General features: G+C 34.6%; 1 protein-coding gene across 2 annotated transcripts in view; it reads right to left on the reverse strand.

Annotated features, from left to right (window-relative positions):
• LOC116494402 (connector enhancer of kinase suppressor of ras 2-like) overlaps positions 1-17,705 on the reverse strand; it is a 171,241-nt gene that overhangs the window by 8,833 nt on the left and 144,703 nt on the right. For both annotated transcript variants that reach the window (XM_032196282.1, XM_032196281.1), the window contains exons 16-19: positions 15,856-15,904; positions 15,013-15,188; positions 13,507-13,580; positions 6,904-6,975 (exon numbers count right to left, since the gene is read on the reverse strand). In XM_032196282.1, the coding sequence (XP_032052173.1) occupies positions 6,904-6,975; positions 13,507-13,580; positions 15,013-15,188; positions 15,856-15,904 (371 nt within the window). The remainder of the gene's footprint in view (positions 1-6,903; positions 6,976-13,506; positions 13,581-15,012; positions 15,189-15,855; positions 15,905-17,705) is intronic.

Here is a 17,705-nt window from a genome sequence, read left to right on the forward strand (position 1 = left end):
TAAAGGAGAGTAATTATCTGGTTTTTGAATCACTCTTCAACCACTTGGCTATTTCCGTCTAACAGTCCAGAAAAAAAATGACACAAGTGAAAAAAAGTCCTTTGATAATTCCTCTCTGTTTTTTTTTTTTTTTTTTTTTTTTTTTTTAATAAATGTGTACAAGGCAGTTAATTTTAGGGTTATAGTTAAAACTGCTCCATAATTCCATGGAGAACAGGTCAGGAAGTAGTGAGTTGCTGTGATTCAAATAAATTTATTTACTAATACCCTCAATGTTGTATAAACTTTTTGCAAATGCAAGAAACTAATTCAGGTGAAAAAGTAAATAATGGGTATATCCTGAAAACGTTTAAATTCAAGAAATAGTCCCTTCACTTTAACTATTTCTTTCTATTATATATTCCCTTAAAATGAAACCAATGAAACATCAAGACATTAATGCACACAATAAATAAATACACAGTTTTATATTTAAAACCCACTTCCTAACTTTCTCACCTCTTTCATCAATTAATACTTGTAAGACATCCCAGGTTTGTATTGCAAATGTTTCAGAGTAGGAATATATCTTTGTTTTTGAGACTGCATCTACACTACAGGTTATTTGGCTAAAAGAAAAAACAGAACTGAAGTGGAAGTTAAATGTGACTTAATCAAGTTATCTTTAAGTTTATTAAAATATAGATTCCCTTGAACCATCTATTTCATACATACAATTTATTTAGTGCAATTTGTATTTAATTTCAGGTTATAAACTTTGTATTATAACCTCTTACATCACTGAGATAATTGGATTCCAGAGTTCGCTGCAAAATTCTTTTCAATATAGAATTATATTTTAAAATCAATTTTGTATTTCATTTTCTGGCTTCTTCCTGACCAGCCTTTCTTAATTGACATCTGAAAAATCAATATGTTTCCCTTTTAGGTTCATGGGGTACATTATTTTCACTATTGCTAAGGCTGTGTGGGTAATGCAGTCATTTAACAGACTAAAAGTTCCTGTAATAGGTATAGCTAAAATGATTCCTTTTTTTTTTTTCTCAACAAAAATGAAGCCCAAACACATAACCAATGCCTCACTTCAAAATATAATGGTGAACAGTCTTCTCAATGAGCTCATCTCTCCAAATATGTCCAATCTCAACAGCCTATATTTTTACTACATGTATTTTATTTGTCACAGTTGCTGGAATTTGTTAGGTAAAATCATTGAAGGGATAAACTGTAAGCACTCTCCTTATTTGATAATTTGACATGACTCTGTTGATCTTGTTTCATGCATTGTCTTCTTAGATTTGTCAGGCTGGAAAAAATATGAAAAAAGCCCTAGACACTCTAAGACTTGACAAGTGAACCATAGCAATTTATGTCCTCAATGCGTGTGCACATACTTCATGCACTTAATAGGAATTTGTTTTATTTTTTTTTATTTTTTGTAACCTTCACTCTGTCAACTGAATGCACAACTAGGCCTTTGTAGTCTGAAGTGTGTGTTGTTTGATTTGCTTGGGTTTTGTTTTGTTTTGTTTGGGGGAGGGAGGAACTTTGGTGGTTTTGTTGCTGTCGTTTTCCTGGTGGATGATAGACAATAAAGTTCACAACCCCTGTAGAAAATAAATTATGCTTCCAGTAATAAATGAAATAGCATCTTATTATACAAATATAATTGTGTAACACAGAGAATATACACACAATAACTTTATGACAAACTACAATTTCAAATAAAACCCTAAAGAAATCTACCAGAACTGTCACAGAAACTCACTCAAGTGGAACTCCTTTAGCTAAATTGCAAATACGTTTCCAAACATATTTGTAGCAGCTCTACCACTGCCTCGACAAAACAAAAGTAGTCGTCATTGCTAAGTCAGGGTTGGACTGCCACACTGATACTTACAGGAATTAATTAAGAAGACAGTAAGATGTTTTCTTCATTAGTGAAATGCAACTACATAATGCAGCCTTGTCCTATAGACTTACCAAATTACTCTGGCTAATTCACCAGAGTTTCTGGCTATCCATGCACAGGCAGATACTATTAGCTGCCTGCATCTGCCACTTCCTTTACTAACTATGGCATTGGATTACGCTCCAGCATGCACAGCCACGTTGTGTTCAATTCTTTCTATTTTTGCCATAGTACAGGTAAGGAATGGAAATCTGTAAAATCCAAGCCATGATTTTTTAACTTTTAATATGTTATGTCATTTTACTCAGTTATTGAAGCTTTTATCCTAGTAATAATGACTGGCCAGAAAAGCTTTGGAGAGTCTCAGTGGAAGAGCACTCCTTAGGAAAGATTCTTCAAGGCCAGGGATGGGGTTTTGAGCGACCTGGTCTAGTGGGAGGCATCCCTGCCCACGGCTAGGGGGTTGGCACTACATGATCTGTAAGGTCCCTGCCAATCCAAACCATTCTATGACTCTTTATAAGCAAGAGAACTGAGTTTCTTATGGCCTGAAAAAGTATGGGTGGAGTCTGAGGGTTTGGAGGTGAGGGTGGAGTTTTGTTTTTAAAGACGATTTACTTCTGAAATTGTGTAATTTCATTTCTACACACTCTTAGAGAAATCAGATGGAACAGGCTACACAATAGAGTTAAAGGCCTGATTTATATATTTATAAACACAATTTCTATTATTGAAAAAAACATTTTGTGCAGTGTTGACTTTAGTATGTCCAGTATAAGATTACAATGTGACTGTAATGCATCTTCATTCATCACTGAGAGGTACAGCGCTGTTTTCAAAAAATCTGCTCTTTTAAATGCAGACGATCTGTTTGACTCCCTGAACAGCTGTATTATTTCACAGTGGTATTATTTCCAGCAGAATTTGATTAAGTTAATTCTGTAATTTAAGCTAGTACAGAAAGCCAATGTAAATCCTAGCTCCTGTGCATTAGGCATAAATTCACACCTGAATGCTAATTTGGATTGTGTATTGGATAATTGCAGTTGTGTATTGCAAACTTACTTTAAATCCTCTAATGTAATGCTATAAGCCAATGGTTTTCTAACTGTATTAGGGGGAAATGGTAGTTCACAAATCTATGGAAGGTAGTCCATAGATGGTTGAAAGGAGGAGTTACGTGGCTAGCCAAGAAATAGGAGACTTTGAAGACTTGCAGCTCTGTCCTAGCACTCCCTGACCACTATAGCTCTAACTGCTCACTCCCACATGCATTTCATCCAGCCCCTGGGGCCTGCAGCTAATTCTCATCAGAAAAATGTTTTACTTGTGCTGCAATTTATGTGCTTCTATGTGAGCACAATAGCTTAGAGGATTGCAGTGGCCTTAGGAGTGACTGTATCTTCCCTGAGTTTGAAAATAGTTTACAGGAACGTTAAAAAAGAAGGGGAAGAGCTGCTGTTCCTGTTAACTTATAATTGTATAGTTGTAGGCTTAAATTCAGGGATTTCTGCTTGAAAAGTACCTTTCACATTCCCCAGGCTTGCTTTCTTATTGCTTTTCATTCGGTTAGAGTCTGGAGAGTAAAAACTCTTTAATAACTTAGTGCAGTTTCTTGAAGAACTGTCAAATTAGGACAGGCAGATCTGACAGGGTTAGTCTTCTGCTCACTTGTCTGGCAACTCTTGTTTAAGAAAGGCAGCATCTAACAGGGGCATATGTCTGAGTTTTTTACTTGCCAAGATCTTTTCTTAGGTTTTACTTTACTCATAAGGGAAGATTAAAAGTAATTTAAAACTGTAATACTAACCTACCATCTCAGCTGGCAAAGATCTGTCAAGGAGACTAACGTGCCCCAAATTTAAGTAAGATAGATGAATGAACTTCAGTAATAAACAGGATAGTTTAGGAAAGCCTTAACTGACTTGCTTGTTACATACATAACATAAAAATAAACAGGATATGAACCCTTAAATTTGCTTATATTCAACAGCATTTGAATTCAAAATACTCCAACCTTCAAGCAGTGTCTTTTTAAGAGAAAAATGGTCTTAGAAACTTTCATATCTTTACCTGGAAAAATACTGGAAACAACCTCTACAAAATCAATCTATCATCATTTTATGTTTCAGTGGGTAGGAGATATTGGTTATATATTTGAATGAATGCCAAAGATTTATGGGAATTATTAAAATCATGAAGTTAACCTAGTTATTCAAATCAAGTGTGATCAAATTATTCAGCCTATAACAGGAGCTTTTTATTTATTTAACATTTGGAGTTTATGATCAGATTGCAAATGAACCGCACACTTCAATCACAAGAAATTTTTAAATAAAGTTGATATTGTAAAACAACTGAATATTCAATTCAATGCTAATTTCCTTAGAAGTATTAAAACCATAAACAGGTAATACATGGTCTGGTAATAGATGAAACACTTCTGTTAAATAAGGCATTTAACAAGCTTGGAATACTACATGACCATGACAAGCAAAATATGAGTTCATCAATTTCATTATTAATTCATTTCTAAGAACACAGCTATGCTCATGTAGACCTGAGAAAACAGCATGAGCATTAATTTTGCAAAGCAAAGTCTGTCTGCAACATGCTACACAGCAGGCAAAATTCAGCTGCAACAGAATAACACTATCTGCTACACACAAATCAATTACTACTCATTGGTGGCTAGCACTTTCAAAAGCAATGTATTAAAGTATTCAAGACATTACAATATTCTGGAGTGTAAAAAAAAAACAATCTAGTAAACAGTGAATCTTAAGTCAGAAATTAAATAGAAACAACTGTTAAAACAAAAGGTGGTGGTAAATACAGTTGAAGAAAGGGTAAATATTCTCCACACCATAAATGAAGAAATACTGTTTCTCAACTTTATATTAAATTGCCTTTACTTTTCAGTGTAACCGTGGAAAATCCAGTTAATTTTTTTGGTGACAGCAGAGGAATAAGATACAACAGAGAGAGAGCATTTGCCATAGTTCCTTAGATTACATGGTTAGCAATTTGGTGGAAAGGTAGGGATTTAGTGATTTGTGAAATTAGTATTTTAGGTGCATTTTTCATTGATGAATCTTGCTTACTCATTTCAAATTTCAGACAGGATATATCTGGGACAAGGAATTCCAGGAAGTATGTGAAGGCTGCAGGGGATGCAGAGGGATTTTACAGAGGTAGCATTGTAATCCATCATTTGGGTTGCTGAGTGAATTACAATTACTCCATAGGAAAAACACTTCTGATGAAAAAATACTGCAGAAAATAGTTCAAGGGGAACTTTACCCTTCTTTGTCCTCTCTCATGGGAAACAGAGACAAAAAGTCAGAAAAAATGCTCTAGTGAATTCCAAACTAATGTGGCAGTATGATATGAAAACACATCCTGGCACCTTTTCAACTGTTACTCTCCACAACAACTGTAAACTGTCATAAAGACAGTTTCCTTGTCTCCCTAGTGTAAGAAAATCAATGGATGTTTTATTGAATGTACATCAAGACTTCCTGGTTTTCCCTGAGTCAGAACATTTTATGGTATAACAGAGAGAGAGGATCAATGGCACTTCAACAAATCATAGCTATCAAAGTAGCTAGAATTAATGTAGAAACCATGCATATTTAAAAATAGCTGAAGATCCTTACTTCAGTTTTGGGCAAAACAAATCTCAGCTAGATTACGTAACTGAACAATGAAACAGTGTTGACATTGGGAAAAAAAAAAACAAAAACACACACACACAAAAAAAAAAAACTTTGCAAATTTTCATCCTAAAAATGATATAGCTAGCAGTGATACAGTGAGATACCCCTGAGAACTGAACCTCCTCCTCGTCATCATCAGTGGATGATGAACTGGTGTGAACTGTTTCAATACAGCTAATCTTATACATCAATACAGTTTAAAAATAGCCTCTCAACATTATTGTTCCAAAGAAAAAAATCCAGCTGTATCCTGAAGATGATTCAATCTAAGTTTTCAAACAGAAAGAACTAACTAAATCTCAAAGTTTCGGTGGTCTATGAAAGATTTAAGTCTTCAAAGTAGGGCAACATTGTCCCATGTGTCCTTGGTTTTTACCACAGCTTTGAATAAACAAATTCCTGAAGTAGCAGGAGGAGATAGAACATTTGACTCCGCCTTTGATCCTCAAAGGCACCTTCCCACCTTTATCTAACCTCTGTCTTCATCACTGAACCACAGAATAGAAGCACAGAGTAATTTAGGTTGGAAGAGATCTCAGGAGGTCATCTGTTCCCACAGCCTACCCACTGCAGGGCCAACTTTAATTTTGGATCAGGTTGTTCAGGGCCCTGAATGCCCTCCCAGCGCAACCAAGGACATTTAACAATGCACAGCACCACCACCAGCAGAACTTTGCTAGCCTTGATAGGAGAGTGGTAGAATGGATCACATTTATGTATTTATTTAAAAGTATTCTGTCATGAATAACAACAGCATCTCATTAGTTCAGTCTTATGTAAGTTTAAAAAATATTTCAAATTGCTTTTCTTCGGCTTTAGGTGTTATGTTCTCGTGGATTACCATTACAGCCAATTTAAAACTATCTAATCCCATCATGTGGGTATATTCGCAGTATGAGCTTTGGTATGCCTGTATTGTTTTTATATACCAGAAACACTTAGCCCATAACATTAATAAGAATATTACCAGCTTTGATGAAAAAAATCAGAAATGTGATTAACAAAAGTTTTAATGAACATAGATGTTACCAACACCACTAACTTTCCTAACATGCCTTCGTGGAATTATGCCATGTGGCATGACAAAAAAATTCCAGCAAACAAAATAAACCATGCAATGTAATGCTGTATGTACTAAAGTCGGTAGAGAACTAGAGTGAACCGTACTGAGATCACTGTCAGCATTACATCATGCTTAGGAGCATATTTCTATATGAGACTGAATATTAGTTTATATTATTGGAGTACCAGGATAAAGAACATGTAACTCACCTATTCATTTCTTCTAGACAGTCTGTTGCAAAGTAGAAACTCTTTATTTTGGGGTGACATGCTTTGAAGGCACTAGAAAATAAACACAAAGATGAAATAACAACCTTTATTTCAAACAGCTTGTCTTCAAATTTTCTTTACTGAGTCATATGACTCTAGGACCTCTTAAATTAATGTTTCCCAATTTAGATGTATTTTTAAAAATTCCTAACTACAGTCTTCCTACAAACTATGCTTAACAGAAAGTTGTAGGGAATATTAGTGGCAGGTTTACTTTGTTTGGAAGCTGATAATAATAAAAATGTTCCTTAAAGAGCCTTCATCTAAGTAGTAGCTTCTAACTCCAGCAATTGCTTTGTCAAGTTACTCTAAAATCAACCATATTCCAGGTACTTTTCATCTTAATCTATTCATCTCTACTGTATTTTTTCTCTGATCAACATGAGTCAATAATAGTTAACAGTTCTTCATCTGACATCTAGCAACAGAGTTGACATTATTTAGACTAAACCTTTATCTTTATTGTTGCATTATAATTTATGGTCATTTATATGTATCTCACGATTTTGTGTAATACAGTCTGTTCTCACAGCTAGTTTTGGGTTCAAAAAGATGGATTTTTTTTTTTTTTCCCCATTTGCTGATTTCCAGTATATGCAGAGGTTAATTTAGAGTGAAGTTCTTTGAAAAGTGCTAGTTAAATTATAAATCACTGAAGTAGTTCCAAAAGCATATCACAACAGGTTTAAATTAATTTATGCACTCTTTTACTTGTGTAACTAGCACAATATTAGTAGTAATATAGCTGACAGCACTGACCTGTGGTACTGAATAGTAGCATGATAGAAGGTAGCTGTTAGACTGACATTATTCTCTGCAGAGCTAACATACCTTCTCCTTTCTCAAAGGTCAATTCCTTCACCACTCCTCTGGTCAGTGCAATTCAATTCCATACAAGTGATTTCATGAGATAAATTCTGATTTTCACTTTAGGCTGGCTATATACAGAAACCATTACAGAGTACATGCACGAGATAATCAAGCTCACATGTCACAGCATGAGTGATTGCAGTTCATAGAAAAGCATTAATGAAAAGCATTTTGATATTGTGTAATTCCTAAGCTCTCTCCCCTCAGCTGAGCATTTATTTGGAAACTACTAACAAAGGTAATCATAGTTCTTATGATTTTTTTGTTTGTTTGTTTGAATATAATTAAAAGAAGTATCAAAAAAATACAGACTCAGACCAATAAAGAGTACTATTTTTATTAGTTGGCAACTGTTAAAAAACAACAACTATCATTTGTAGAATTTAGGTTAAAATACTGACATTTATACTGTAATTACTAGATGTTAGAATTAGATTAAGAATCATTACATGTGGCATTAAGAAAAACCTGTAACACATGTTTTCCACTATTAATAGCTTAAATGCAAATGAATGTTTTTTTAATGACTATGATATATTCCAGTTTCCACAGACAAGAAATGAAGGCTGAAGAAGCTTCACTTGGGCACACCTACTTTGTTATGCATATTGGTAATACAAATGCATCCAGTAACAGACTTTCCTAACAAAAGTTCGACAGAAGAATGAGATAGCAGGGTTGTGTTCCTCTGTAGCTTCCATGAAATTAGACATATATTAAAAGGGTAAGTTTACCTTTGCACTGAAGATCACCATAAAACATCTTACATCCATAAAAAGAAGACGTAAGAAATATTTAAGTATTGTTTTAGAATCTGGAAACTGGTAATTTCAACTTAATTAAACTTCAATTAAGATTGCAGATCTTAATCTTACTAGCTGCATCTTCTGACTAAGAGCATGTCATAAGACCTTTATTATAAGAATATGATTTTCTATTGATGTAAAAAGGTCATCAAAACAGACAGTCTTTACTAGTTAATACCAGCTGGCAAGAAATAAGCAAGAAAAATTGTCTGGATGTTCTTGCATGCACTGTAAATACTAATACAGAATTTTGAAACAACAGTTTGTATGTTGGCAAATGAAAATAGCGAATACAGGAGAAATCCCTGAATAGGAAGGAATTTTTTCTGTTGCCCACTAGATGGCATACACTTGCTAATTATATGTACTGAATTTTAAGATTTTAATGCAAGAGATTTTGATCTAAGCATCGTATCTTCTTTGATGGGTATATTCTTTTCCCTGATGTCAGTACTCTTTTCAGTTGTTTGGAAACTATGCAACGTCTCCACCTGCTAGTCTTCCATTTGACCAACAGTCTCCCAGCCCTGAGATTTAAGAATTGGCTTGAACTGGAGAGGACTATGTAGTAGATCTAGAGATTCTAATCCTGTTGATCAATCCTGTTAGGATATCACATGATGGAGTTTCTGCTTGTAAACAGGATTATTTTTTTAGACAGGAAATTTACATACATTAAAGCATTAGGATGCTAATAATAGAGTTTCAAACTTCACCTTTTAATAGGCAGAATATGTCTGATAAGCAGACCTTAAATTTGGGCTCCACTATTCTCATGTATTGTGATACAATCTGTAATTATATATTTGAATGTTACATTCTCACAGGAACCCTTCCTCAGTCAAGGTGCAGAATGAACTTGCTTGTGAGATAAATCATGTTTATACAACAGGTAAGTCTACTTTCTGTAGGACTCCTGTTTTAGTTGCTACAGAATTCATGAATGTGTCAAAATAGAGACAGAACAAGAATTGTTTCAAGGATAAATCAGCTACATGCTGTAGTTCTTCCTGCTTATGTAAAGGAATTCTCATGTACTCCAAGTCACAGCAGCAGACTTAATAATCAGTCACTATATAAATGTTTCTTAATGTCTTTTTGCTTGATGTACTGAAATTTACTTACATGGTGAGTATATGTGCAATAATACATGTATATTGTACTGTTATTTATTTATGTACTCTGAAGAAAAACAGGTCTTTATTTTTATGGGATGGGTATCCTAGATCTGTGGATACTTTTAAGTATTTTGCAGTTCTGTTTCTGAGCTGAAAAATGCAACAATAAATCCATCTTCACTTTCCTGAAGTGTCACAAAGATTATTATTAGAGAAGCTTTTAGATACAATAGCATTAAGAACTGCAAAGAAGTCTCCAGGGAAATAATTCCATATGTGTAAATAAAAATGAATAATGTGGAAGGAAGATACATATAATTTTACCTTTGACTTGTTTTGGAGCATTCCAAACTGGATGCTGTTTGGTTTGCTGTCTACAAAGTCTGTCAGGCCCATTTCAGAAGAGCTGCTCCACAGCCAGTCAGCTGCCAGCAGGGGCTTGGCTCATTCACAAGTGCAGAATTTTGCATTGTCCTTGATGAACTTCAAAAGGCCCTTGGTCAGCCCATACACCCAGACTGTGTAAGTCCTCCTGAATGACAGCCCTGCCCTTGAGAGTGTCCTCAGTTTGCTGTCATTTAAGCCGCTAACGTGGGACCAGGAGTGTATTTCAATTTTTAGGAATGCTACTCCTAATAAATCAAGTTCCCTGCTATTTAAGGCACAGTAGCACATAATTCTTTTTGCAAAGTTATGAGGAAATAAAAATTACTGAAACTGTAGCAACTCTCAAGATAATCTCATGTCTATCTATAATATAACAATGACATTTCATAAAGAATTCTGACTGCACAGTTTCAATATCGAATGTCAACAGTATGGCAGATGCTCTAATGAACTTAAGACCTAAATTTTCAACATTGTTGAAGATTTTGAAAGTTCAGGCAATACAATAGTTAGTGATTAATTACATCCATACTTCCATTAACTTTGTGCATCAGCTTCATCACAGGACATTATAATGATAATTATCTTTGAAAATAATGTGATATTCATGTTATGTCACATAAAAACTTCATCAACTAAGATTTCTAATATTATGTGATCATTCTTAATCATGAAGATTAAGGTGTTCCCTAAAAGAAATGGAAAGTTTTGCAGTGTGAAAGCAAGAAACTGCCTCTAGCAGGGACAAGGTCATTCTACATCCAAATATAGCCTGGAGAGTTAAACCAGACTGAGATAATGCCATGATTCATTTAATAATCAGGGTACCTTCATTAAATGCATTAATGAGGCAAATCATCAAACCGTACAGAATAATGCATTCAATGACTATATATTCTTGTCAAAGCTTTCTTAATGCTATTTCATTCAATGTATCCTATGAACATCAGTAATAGCCACACTATAAAACAACATTTCCTATCTGATTGGAAAACACAAGTCTAAACTTAAAAAATAAAAGCCATTATTTTAGTAAGACTTCAAATTCCTTTGTTCAATAAGGTAGGTATCCTGTTTGGAACATTTCACATTGATGGCTCTGAAAATAAGAAACCTAATGTGATTTTTCTGGACTTCTTTTATGCATTAAGATACTAAGTACTGTTTCAGACAATTTTAATTTTTGTAAAAACATATGGACCTACCAAAAAGAAAGAAAAAAAAAGGTGTCTTTCCCCATCCTTATTAACTGTCAAGATAACCGCTTTACTAACTTTTGCACTGGTGCTAAAATGGACTCAATCATATAGAAGTAAGAACCCAATCAGACTAATATTTTCAGATTTCAAGCTTGCATGACTTCCAACACCTACGGAAAACCCACTATTAAATGGCAAATATATCCTAAAGTGGAACAAAGTGAGAACAGATCCCGTAAAATCTGTCTTTCACTAGTCCTCTTTAAAAGGAGGCAAGAAAATCCTAGCTGAAATATTTCTTGTAGTCTAGCAGAGAGAAGAATGAAGTGTGAGTTAGAGCTTTTCCAGACTATGTTTGTTCAGAATGGGTCACCACCACCTTATTTGTAAAAGGAATGCAGAAGAATCAGACCATGGAAAGTTGTTGCTAGGCTCACAAGGACTGTTAGCCTTTTAGTGGAATCAGGCAATATCAGTCACACTCAGTCCTGTCCTTGGTAAGACAACGTAGAAGAGGATCAATATGCACACTTATAGAGGCTGTAGAGTAGAGCTGTAACACAAGCAGGGCCCTCCATTCACATATGCTTGATATACTGAAATGTAAATGAATGTAACACTGGGTTTACTTTCTCTGCAGTTTTTGGAGGAGGAGGTAAAATAGCAGCAAATGTAAAGCGGAGTTTTTATTGTGTGGGAAATATGTAATAGTCCATGAAGGAAGAAATCAAAGGGAAATTCTGGTCAGCGAAAAAAGGGAACACTATTAACATCTTCATTATACTTTTACCCCTGGACCTACCTCTTTTTGAAAGTATTCAAAGCCTGAAGCTTTCAGTAGTGTGCAAAGTTTTAGTTAATCAGAGTTTTTCTTTGCATATACCCTGCAGAAATTGTCCTGTGAGAAGTGTTCTGAGAAAATGTGTTCTAATGCTTAGAGCAAAGCTCTGGAAGATATTTCTAGCTGTGCACAATGACCTGCTGTTTGATCTTTGTTAATTCACTGAAATTTGCTAAGTGTTTTATATTCTAACAAAAGGATATTATTTTCTCCTGTATTTTTGTTCAATATCATTATTAATATCTACTTGTTCCACAGAGGAATTTATAGTGCTCAGTTCATGTTTAATTTCTGCAGTGATACCCTCAGTTGAAAGGAGTAATGGAAGTATAAATTGCACTGTCTTTTTCTCAGGCAGACAGTAATAACACCTTCAGACAAGAACAAGCAATTGAAGAGGTTTTATTTTCTAATCAGCAGTCTCTACTGTAATTCACACCTTCAGTATTTTCTTGTATGTACATTCATAGTTGTGGAATGTATTCCTCAGAGCAAAACCATGTTTAGTCCTTGGAAAATCATGACAAAAATTCAGGATGCTAGTTAAAACTAGGAAAGCTTTAGTAACAGTATCTTATATGCTGTTCTATATAGCTCCTGATGGCAGCAAGTTTTAAAAATCTAGATGAAGCCTGCAAATAATTCAGGAGATAATGGTGAATTGCTAGGCTCAAAGCATTAGAATTGTTAAACCTACTGTTTGACGACTATGACTTCCAATTCCAACACTGCCTGCAAACAATTTCCAATGAGTGTCTGTTATTAAATATGTAGCAAAGCTTAACATATGCTTTTTACTGGGTGCGTAATGCAGTAGCAGCAATATGCGCACAAGAACCAGACTTAAAAACACAATGTTGGCTTTGTATTTGGAACCTAAATATTTCAGCAGTTGAGAGTAACTCAATATTGGGTATATAAACTTCCTCCATAAATGCGAAAATGGAAATTATATTCACCATCCCTTGTTATGATATTTAAGATATTTCCTCCGGTAATTGTTTCTTGCACATTTGATTCTTATCTAGACGACAACAAGGTACCTGAGAGTTGTATTTGTTTGCTTTACTTATTTAACTGAATTTGGAACTAGTCTATCGGAAAAACTGACCAAGGGGTTATCCAATTCTTTGGAAGACAGCTTATGGAATTTACATTAAGTTGCATCTTTCGAAGTAAAGAGAAACATTAAAACCTAAGTAGTCTTGTAATGTGTTATTTACAAATTTCAAGATTTTCTCTGCAAGTCTTCAGTGCTATATGTATAATATACTTCCAAGAATGATCATTTGATTTATAAATATAATTGACACATTACTTACTGTTTTTTTCTGCATTCAATTGCTCTATCGATCCTGAACTCAGGTAAGCTAATGAATCCTTCTGCTTTTTCATCCTATCAAAAGAGAAGAAGAATTGATGGTGAAGAAGAACATACAGTTCAAGAGAGAAATAAGCAGTAGCCATTTAGGTCTTACACTAAGAACAACTATCCAATTAATTAAAATACTGAGTATATTTTCTACATAATGTTTTTACTTAAGCATTCAGTTTACTCGATCACGGAAGGTCAGAAACTTCTAAGATTTAAGTTCCTTAAAGGTGTTGAAGTTATCCTAATTCCTTTTGCAGAAGGTTACACAAAACTTTCCAGTACCTAATATAGCATTCAGGTCATTAACAGCTACAGAAGAAAACTGCCAGTTTTTTCATCATATAGTCTACACTTTAAAACGGTCTTCTGGATGTCTCCTTTTAAAGCCATGATTATGCAGACCATGAGGAGGTTCCTACAATGAACTCACCACTGTTTAAATGGAAAAGTAATAACTAGAAAATATTTCTTGTCACTTTTTACTTCTTTTGATGTAAATTTCCAGAAAAAGCAAGGAGACACAGTAACACGAGTCAGATTTTGGAAAAGTTTTAGTAAGTGTACTAAGAATTATGGCTTGGCCATAAATGGACTGAAAATCAGGGGGACATATAAATACCACCTTGCATGTAACAGTATCAAACAAAACTTACAACCCTAACCCTGAATGCCTTTCTCATTCACAGCCTGCAACAATCCTCTTTTGAGCTGCAGAGGAAATACTAAAACTGAGGATAACAATGCTATTCAAATTGTCCTCTTGAAGAAAATTGAAAATATAGACCAAATACCAGTAAATCAAAGCAGGCCGTACACAGACAGCTTAGAACAGGCAGTGAGGCTCAATGCAAACAAAAGGGGGAATAGCCGTCTAATGATCTTTGCCCTGCCTTCCCTCAATTATTTCGTTCCCACAGATATCCAGATTGCACAAGTGTAGGTCCACTGGTTTTTAATAACATGTCACCGAGCACAAGGTGTTACACATGAGAAGTTTCAAACTCCAGAATAATTCAGCAAAAAGCAAGAAGAACATCTACATAAGAACAACTTTCAGAGAAAGATTGGCTAATTCCAATTTTCATACCTGTTTTAATGGTTAATTAACATGAATGGCAAAACTTTATACATCTTTCCATACAACTGAAACAAAGGACAGCTGAATGCGAACACTCTATTATTCCAAACAAATATTATCTGTGGAAAAATATTAACTATTGACATATTTATTACTTTAAGAGTACCATGAACTTCTTTTATTTTATTAGGCTTAGACATCAACTTTGGAGACTTCAAAAATATTTCCAAGGGAAGTACTTCCAGCTTGAGTGACTCAGACATGGTAATTAAAGTTCTCTAATATTTTATCAAATATTAAAAATAGACTTTATTTAAAAGAATGCTAAAGCTTAATGTTTAATTTTGTCTTTCTCCAAACACAGAATATACTTACATTCTGGTTTGTGTACCAGTACAAGGAAGAGTCCTTCAAAATAAACCAGTACTTCTTCCATTTCTGTGTGAAATAACCTTTGGCATCTTTTTTCTTCCACAGCCAGCCTTCACAATCTCCATGCCCCAAGTCTTTGCAGGAAATCCGTCTTCTGCTCCCACCCGTTAGAGAGCTCCCTGAGAATGTGATGATAGTGTAAGATGTGTGAATGCTATTCTTCTCAATATATAGTATCTTCTAATATAATATCTTCTCTAATTCTTCTAATATAGTATCTTCTCAATATGAGCATGTTACTAATTTTTACTGATAAATCAATTTAAAATCTTTCAAGCCAAATCTTCTCCAATTTCAGAGAGGAGATTGAACGTACAGTTTCTAAATTCCAAATGCTTTGCAGCTTTGCTTTCTGGATGAATACGAAACAAAAGGGCCTTATGTAAAGGCTTAGTTAGTCTCTAGAGGGATCACTTCTTTTAGGGTCGCATTTTTATCTGATTAAGATTTGTATCATCATTCCAAAGTAAAAACATATTTCATTTAGCCTTCAATTTGAAACTCAGAGAATGACATAAACATAATCTGTGTATTGATGTAAACAGCACTTCTTCCATATATCTTCTGTTGCTACTTTTATCACTAGTAGGCCTGTCAAATTCTGGGAGTTTTAAAAGTCAATATTTAAAGTCAATAAAAAAGAAAAATAATCCATTTCCATTAAAATGCACGTGTACATTTCTCCTATACTGAATTTAATTGAAGAATTGTCATTTGATCCTGACCACCACCATCAGTAAAGAACTCTCATTTTTTGCTTTCAAAATGTTAACTCAAATAAGTTACCTTTTGACCATTTTCTGGATTTTACCCTGAGGGAAGCGTAATGGAATGACTGTAAGAAACAAACAAACAAAAAGGAACTATGAAAAAACAATGCAGGTAGTAGTAGAAACAAGAAACAGTTAGTTTTCACTGCCATCTCCATGGTTATCCTAGGGTTAGTTATCATGGGATAACTTTTGTTGTTTTTCTCTTTTTACTATTATAAACATCATAAAGAAAACAACACAGTGTTAAACCTACAAATTAAAATCTAATTTTTCATCTACTATTTACACTTCTTGCAATCAAATCATTAAGAATGGGCATGCAGTAATTTGAAAACTGAGGATATAAACTCATGAACCACCATGCCCAGAAAGCAAATGCATGCCACAGAAGCAACTGTGAAACCATATATTACGTAAGAGTGTAAATACCATATTACTCAAAGAAAAAATAACATTAAGATTTATTTTTTTTTAACATTTATATTTAGGATAATGGAGGATTCCAACTTAAGCAACTTTAAGCACAACTAAAAGCCAGAAAAGAGGACCCAAGCTACCTGAGAGGCTGAGGCAAAGTTTAGTTTAAAATAAAGGTGGAGGAGGAAGGAGTGGTTTTGCACATTCTCAGGCCTATTTTTAACCTTTCTGTAACAATCACCAGTTTACAGTATTGAACATCATGGACATTTTCTACTGTCTTGCAGAGATCAGTAATTTATTCTGGAGAGAGCTGGCTCAGAGAACACCAGCTTGCACATCCACAGACAAACTGTCTCAGCTCCATCCTGTGTTCTGTTTATCTCAGGTTGTTCTCCCAGTCAGTCACAGGATGAATGCTTCACACAAAAAATACTGTAATTCTGACAGGTGACAAGCTCTGTAAGTGTACATGCATTGTGTTGCTAAGATAGTACATATTCTCCATTGACTTGATAGCTGCGAATTTATCTCCTTGTTTTGAGCATCAAAGAAGGCAAAGATTAATGTTTGTTCCTCTGCTACCGTAAAAAAAAAAAAAAAAAGTCAGAAAATGAAAGAACAAAACAAAAGCTATGAGAAAGTTAACAGTTGTACAGCAACACTGATGTTTCACTGATGTACTGTAAGCTGCAGCAGCAGAACTGGCCATAGTGTGCCAAGAGGAGTTCTGTGGTGACCGTGGCTGAAAGAACCTGGTCAGTGCTCCTCTTTCTGCATAGAAATGTGTTAGGACAGAGCATGTGTCTGTGAATAAGAGATCACTACATTTTTACACAATTTAGGCTAAAAAATCCAGTAATGAAATAGAACCCTGTACATTTAATCACATCTGAAAACTGTAATTTAATTAAAGAGCTGCAAGAAAATGAACAGCTGGAGGATATGTGCATTAGGACACTCACCAGAAACCGGTATGGATCATTCAGAATAGCAGTTTTTAAAGTAACGAAAATGCAAGTACAACAAATCAACGAGAGCTGAAAATACCAGCTATTCCAAAAACATAAGTTAAATAATCCTACTATGCTTTGTTTATGCATACACAGAATGCATTCAAAGCAAGAAAACTAGAGGAAGTGAAAGGTTTGCTATGTCTTGGGAACAAAAGCTTAATTAGCACTGCTAACTTAGAGAATTCAAGCTTCATATTCTGAGAGATAAAGCAACTAACATATAATTAATGTTGTGGTAAAAACTGTAGGAAAACAGTCAGAACTTGCAACTTAAAACAAGTCAGAGTTGCTATGGGAAACAGATTGATGATAGGAGAACATACTGTGGTTGTCAGCATTTAAGTTCTCATCTTAAAACCACAACACAAAGCAGAGTATTAAACAAAACGCACGTCCCCACCCCCACCTCACCCCCAACAGAAGCACACCA

The sequence above is a fragment of the Aythya fuligula genome, chromosome 13, assembly GCF_009819795.1.
Source record: "Aythya fuligula isolate bAytFul2 chromosome 13, bAytFul2.pri, whole genome shotgun sequence".
NCBI classification, from domain to species: Eukaryota; Metazoa; Chordata; class Aves; order Anseriformes; family Anatidae; genus Aythya; species Aythya fuligula.